Source organism: Melospiza georgiana, chromosome Z, assembly GCF_028018845.1.
Source record: "Melospiza georgiana isolate bMelGeo1 chromosome Z, bMelGeo1.pri, whole genome shotgun sequence".
NCBI lineage: Eukaryota > Metazoa > Chordata > Aves > Passeriformes > Passerellidae > Melospiza > Melospiza georgiana.
This window is the reverse complement of record NC_080465.1, coordinates 630,323-635,955: the sequence shown is the minus strand read 5'-3', so window position 1 is coordinate 635,955 and position 5,633 is coordinate 630,323. Positions and strand designations below refer to the sequence as shown.

At 67.1% G+C, this 5,633-nt stretch overlaps 1 protein-coding gene across 1 annotated transcript; it reads right to left on the bottom strand.

Annotated features, from left to right (window-relative positions):
• Window positions 1–963: 963 nt before the first annotated feature.
• Window positions 964–5,195, bottom strand: TRMT10B (tRNA methyltransferase 10B). The gene is made up of 7 exons (XM_058043722.1): window positions 4,434–5,195; window positions 4,045–4,329; window positions 3,571–3,723; window positions 3,138–3,216; window positions 2,805–2,872; window positions 2,508–2,631; window positions 964–1,591 (listed from the first exon to the last, which is right to left on the bottom strand). The coding sequence occupies exons 1-7, from the start codon at window positions 5,193–5,195 to the stop codon at window positions 1,398–1,400; spliced, it is 1,665 nt and encodes a 554-aa protein (XP_057899705.1). The 3' UTR covers window positions 964–1,397.
• Window positions 5,196–5,633: the final 438 nt, after the last annotated feature.

Sequence of the window (5,633 nt, the reverse complement as noted above, 5' to 3'; positions counted from 1 at the left end):
CGGGCACGGGGGGCACTGGGGGGCACAGAGCCAGGTGTGTGCCCTCTGCCCACCTCAGGCTGTCCCCCAGGCACTGCTCAGCCCGGGATGGCCACGGCAGGACGTGCCCATACCTTTTGGCAGGGCTCCCCGAGGGCAGCCTTGCCCCAGCTGCTCTTGGAGCGCTGCAGCGTGTGTGTCCTGCCCAGGGCTCGTCCCACGGGCTGTGCAGCTGGTCAGGCTTGCCGTGTTCTCTCAGCTGCCTCTGCCACCTGTGGGGAAGAGCCCTCAGCCTGCCTTTCACTCACGCTGCTCCCAGGCAGGCTGTGCACTGATGGAACACCGAACGCCACCGGGCCCGAATGTGACAGGCCCGGGTGGCCGAGGGAACACAGCGATCCCAGTCCAGCTGCTTTGCCTCAGCCGTGCCGGCTGTGCTGGCTCTGCTGCTGCTGCTGTGGCCCCTGCGGCAGCACCTCTGCCAGGCACGGCGGGCACAGGGCTGTCCCCTGGCTCGGGGACACTGACTGACTGACTCACTGACGGGGATTGTCTCCACACCCAGCTGGCCAAGAGCCCCCAGGGCTCGGCACAGAAACACTCGGAGCCCCTGTGGTGGCTCAGCCTCGGGTTAACCCAGGCTTGGGTTAAACCTCCAAGCTGGGTTAAAGCCCCTGCTCCTGCACACCCCTGTCACACACCCCGGGCTGTGAAAGGGTTTGCTGTGGGACAGGAATGAAAACACATAACCAAACTTACCTCAGATGACCTGCAGGTCCTGCTGCCACTGGCCACGAGGCAGCAGTGGCTGAGGTAACGCATCGGCTCCGCTGCACCAAACACACTCCTGCTGCGGCTTGGCACCCGACCCTGCTTTGTGCAGGGCACAGCCAGGCCCAGGTGCCTCTCAGCAGGGACACGGGGCTCAGGGCCCTGCGTGTGCCAGCTGTGACGAGGCACCACTCATCAGCAGGGACACAATGGGGATCTAAACCTTTTATTTTATATTAGATAGCCAAAGGCTTTGACAACCCACCAAGTGTCCGTGGGTTTAAGCTGCTGGGCCACAGTGCCCTTGGGAGCTGCTCCCTATCCCACCTTCTCCTGCAGGAGCAGCACTCTCCTGTCCCATGGCAGGGCCTCTCCCTTGCCCAAAAGCTTTGCAACCCCGACTGCACCTTACTCTGTTTCAATAAAATGCAGAAAACACCCTAAAGCTCTGCTCCCCACCTCAGAACAAGCGCAGGTGAAGGAGTCACAAACAAAGAGCTGCAAAGAACTGAATTCCTGTCAGTTTTCACTGGATCCCAGGCTTTCCTTCCTGCTGGGGGGCACGGCGACGTCCAGCACCGCAGTCCTGAGGTAGAAGGTGTTGCTCCAGCGAGGTCCTGCTGCAAGCAGCTGTCCGCCGCGCACGGTCACGCTGGCGCTCCCTGCCTGTGCAGCTCCTCTCCGTGAAATAAAGCGTTTCCTTGGGCAGCACTGGCGCTCCGGGCTGTCTCCACCTGATCTGCCGTGTCCGGGAGCACGTAGCCCTTCCCCGGGGAAACGCCGGCCCTCAGGGCTGCTGGCCAGCTCCGCGTCTCGTAGAAGGTGCACAGGACATCAAACACTGTCAGCGCACACAGGGCTCGGTCACACGCGTGCCGTGACAGCGGTGCCAGCGCTCCACACGCCCACCAAACACGGGAGAGGTGATAGCAGCTGAGCCAGGGGAGCTCCCCCAACCAACACCTGGTGAGCTGCCCGCTCACCTGGGGCAGACAGGTGTTTTGGAGTGGACTGTAGGGAGCTCTGGGCAGTGGCTGTGTCAACATCCAAAGAGCAGTGTGTCCCCATCACTCTCTTGGCTGACATGTGCCACCCCCCTGTAGAGAGCCACAGCTGCTGTGCTGCCACGAGCACTGCCAGGCAGGGAGACCCCAGCCCCCGGGCACCTCCTCTGCCTTCTGTCCACAGAGAGGCCACACACTCCTCAGGCCAGGGCTAAAAGCTTTGAGGAGCTGGCCCAGGCCACGAGCCCCTCTGCAGGGACCAACAGAGAGGCATTCCCCTTGCAGAGGTGAAGGAGCACGAGCACACCCTCTGCTGTGCCCAGGAGTGCCGGCCCACGGGGGCACAGGACACCAACACCCTGCCTGCCACTGTCACACCTGGCTGAGGTGGCCTCAGGAGTGCCATCCCTCTGTGGCCTGAGCCCAGAGCAGCCCCAGAGCCGAGTGTGCGCGCCTTGTGCATGGGGAGCAGGGCACACAGCCAGCCCTGTGTGGGAGCCCCCAGTGTTGTGTGAGCCCCCAGCCCCCTGTGTGAGCCCCCAGCCCCCTGTGTGAGCCCCCAGCCCCCTCTGTGTGAGCCCCCAGCCCCGTGTGAGCCCCCAGCCCCTTGTGAGCCCCCAGCCCCTTGTGAGCCCCCAGTGCTGTGTGAGCCCCCAGCCCCCTCTGTGTGAGCCCCCAGCCCCTTGTGAGCCCCCAGCCCCCTCTATGTGAGCCCCCAGCCCCCTGTGAGCCCCCAGCCCAGCAGCCCCTCACCCTGGTTGATGGCCAGAGTCTCGCAGTGGTAGTTCCTGGAGTTGGGGGCTCTCACCATGTACTCTCGGATGGGCAGCCGGGCAGTCTGCAGGCGCTGCTCCCGTGCCCTCCGCAGGGTCAGCTGCTGCAGGGACACACGGACACACGGCCTCAGGGCCGCCGGACAGACAGACCTGCCCCGGGGCAGCCTCTCCCAGCTCGCTGCTGGCTCCAGGCAGAATTTGAGGGAAAAGGGCTGGGTGTGGGATGTGCAGGCAGAGCAGTGGATGTGCCTGCTGACAGGGCAGGATCACGCACCTTGTGAATGCTCTCATCCACCAGCCCTCCCAGCACATACACCTTGCTCGGGTCGATGTCCTGCAGCACTGCAAGGAGCAGCAGTCACCCCAGGGCACAGCCCTCCCAAGGACAGCCCTGGCAGAGCCTCCCCACCGCAGGGGCTGCAGCCTGGGGCACACGGCTTCCACCAGCACAGATTCAGCACCACATCTGAGCACACAGAATGGCTCATGCCACGTGAGACAGCCCAGTGAGGAACAACTTGCCTGAAGCATGGAATGGCCTCAAACAGAAATTTCTAAAAGTCAGCCTTTTGCCCCGGTTCTCCCTTTGCTAAAGGGAAATACTTACCGTTCTCAGAGTCAGGAGTGAGATAAACAATGGCCTCCAAAGGAAACAGGTCCAGGTAACTCTCAGGAGTTGTATCCATCTTAAAGCCACAAGACAGAGTGAAGCAGCTCGTTAGCCTCAGGTACATCTGCCAGAACAAAGCCCTCCCCAGACACAGAGACATCCCAGCACTGACACTGCAGCTTTGGACACACAAACTGCTACAGGTCTTGTAGATCCTACACATCTCCAGTGACCTGGGTTTTTCCTTTTCACTTGGACAATGTTCCTGTTCTAGCAACTGATCAACACACCTAAAAACTCCATTAAATTCTCTCCTCCTCAGAAGACCTCGGGGTGCTTTGAGAAAGGGAGAGCAGCAACAACGGACTAGATGTACACGAGTCGCAGAGCCCGGGGCTGGGCTGTGCCCGACCCCCGGCCAGAGCCTCACCAGGTACCGCTCGAAGCCGTCGTTCATGCGGAAGCACTGCTCGTAGATGGGGGTGCCGGCCGCGAAGCCGGTCAGGCACAGCCAGAAGGGCCGGGCGGCGCGGCGGTTCGCGCCGTAGAGCCGCCGGATCTGCGAGGCCAGGCGGCCGCTCTCCTGGGGACGCGGCGGCACGGTGACCGGGCTGCGCTGCGGAGCCGCTGCCGAGCCCGGCCCACACGGCAGCGGCAGGCCCGGGGCGGCTCCGCCGAGCTCCCGCTGCCCGCCCGCCCGCGGCAGGGACGGGCACACGCGGAGGGCAGCGCGTCCGGGACCCCCGAGCGGCCTGTGCGGGACCCCCCGGGACCCTCCGAGCAGCCCCCGGGACCCCCGATCGGCCCCCGGAACCCCCCGAGCAGCCCCCGGGTAGCCTGTCAGGGACCCCCCCCGGGCAGCCCGCCCGGGACCCCCCGAGCAGCCCGCCCGGGACCCCCGCACCTTCTCGCTCATGCCGCCGCCCACGCCGAGGTCCACGCAGAGCCGCGGCCCCGCCGCCCGCGCCTGCAGCAGCCGCTCCGTGGCCAGGGCGGCCGGGACCCTCCCGCGGCGGAGGGACGGCGGTCCGGGCCCGCCGGGGCCGCTGCCGAGCGCCGCTCCCGGGCCGTCCCCGTCGCCGTCCCCCGCTGGCCGCCGCGCCCGGCGGCGCTGCCGCTCCTTCCGCCGCTTCCCGCGCCGGGCGGCGAGAACGCGCTGCCAGCGCCGCCGCTTCCGCAGCGCGTTCCTCTACAGTGGGAGCGGGCACCGAGCTCAGCGGGACCGGGGCGCTCCGAGCACTCACCGAGCACCGAGCCCGAACCCGCCGCATGCACCGAGCACCGAGCCCGAACCCGCCGCACGCACCGAGCCCGAACCCGCCGCACGCACCCAGCACCGAGCCCGAACCCGCCGCACGCACCGAGCACCGAGCCCGAACCCGCCGCACGCACCGAGCACCGAGCCCGGCCCCGCCGCACGCACCGAGCACCGAGCCCGAACCCGCCGCATGCACCGAGCACCGAGCCCGAACCCGCCGCATGCACCGAGCACCGAGCCCGAACCCGCCGCACGCACCGAGCACCGAGCCCGGCCCCGCCGCACGCACCGAGCACCGAGCCCGAACCCGCCGCACGCACCGAGCACCGAGCACCGAGCCCGAACCCGCCGCACGCACCGAGCACCGAGCACCGAGCCCGAACCCGCCGCATGCACCGAGCACCGAGCCCGAACCCGCCGCACGCACCGAGCACCGAGCCCGAACCCGCCGCACGCACCGAGCCCGGCCCCGCCGCACGCACCCAGCACCGAGCCCGAACCCGCCGCATGCACCGAGCCCGGCCCCGCCGCACGCACCGAGCCCGGCCCCGCCGCACGCACCGAGCACCGAGCCCGGCCCCGCCGCACGCACCGAGCACCGAGCCCGGCCCCCCCGCACGCACCGAGCCCGAACCCGCTGCATCGCCCGCCCGCCCCGGGCTGGGGTCGCCCGCGGCCGAGGGCTCGATCCGCAGCAGCCGCAGCGCCTCCGCCACCACCGCCGGCTCTGTCCCCGCCTCCGCCGGCTCCGCGCCCGCCGCCGGTTCCGCGTCCTCCGCCGCCACCACGGCCTCCATCGCGCCGAGGCGCGGAAGGGGCGGGCCCGGGGCGCTCCGTCCGTCCCCCCGCGCTGCGGCACCGCCCCGGCGGGTCGATCCCGTCCCCGCTGCCGCCGTGCCCCTTGTCCCGCTCCCGTGCCGCTCTCCGCTCCCCGTTGGTTTGTCGCCGTGCGGAGTCACCGGCTCACACAAGAGATGCCACCGGCCCGGTCAGCTGCGGACAGCTTCCCAAGGATGCTCCTCCATCGTGCACCCCTGCTTTGTATATTCCCATTCTTTTATGGTTATTCTTCCTTTTTTGTCCCGTTACACTGTGCCTATGCAGACAGGCATAAGCAGATGGAACTTAGATAACTATTGGCATCTGGATAGGCAATGAATCACAAAAAGTTATTTCTGATGTGGAAAAAGTGGACGAATTGCATGACCAGCACAACTGTCTGGCTGGAACTGCAG

Bases quoted from the DNA above. Each gene is read 5' to 3' on its own strand.
- TRMT10B (XM_058043722.1), bottom strand. From the start codon at position 5,195: ATGGAGGCCGTGGTGGCGGCGGAGGACGCGGAACCGGCGGCGGGCGCG. The intron at 4,330-4,433 runs GTTCGGGCTCGG...CTCCCACTGTAG, and splicing joins GGGCTCGGTGCGTGCGGCGG to AGGAACGCGCTGCGGAAGCG. The intron at 2,632-2,804 runs GTGCGTGATCCT...GTGTCCCTGCAG, and splicing joins TGGATGAGAGCATTCACAAG to CAGCTGACCCTGCGGAGGGC.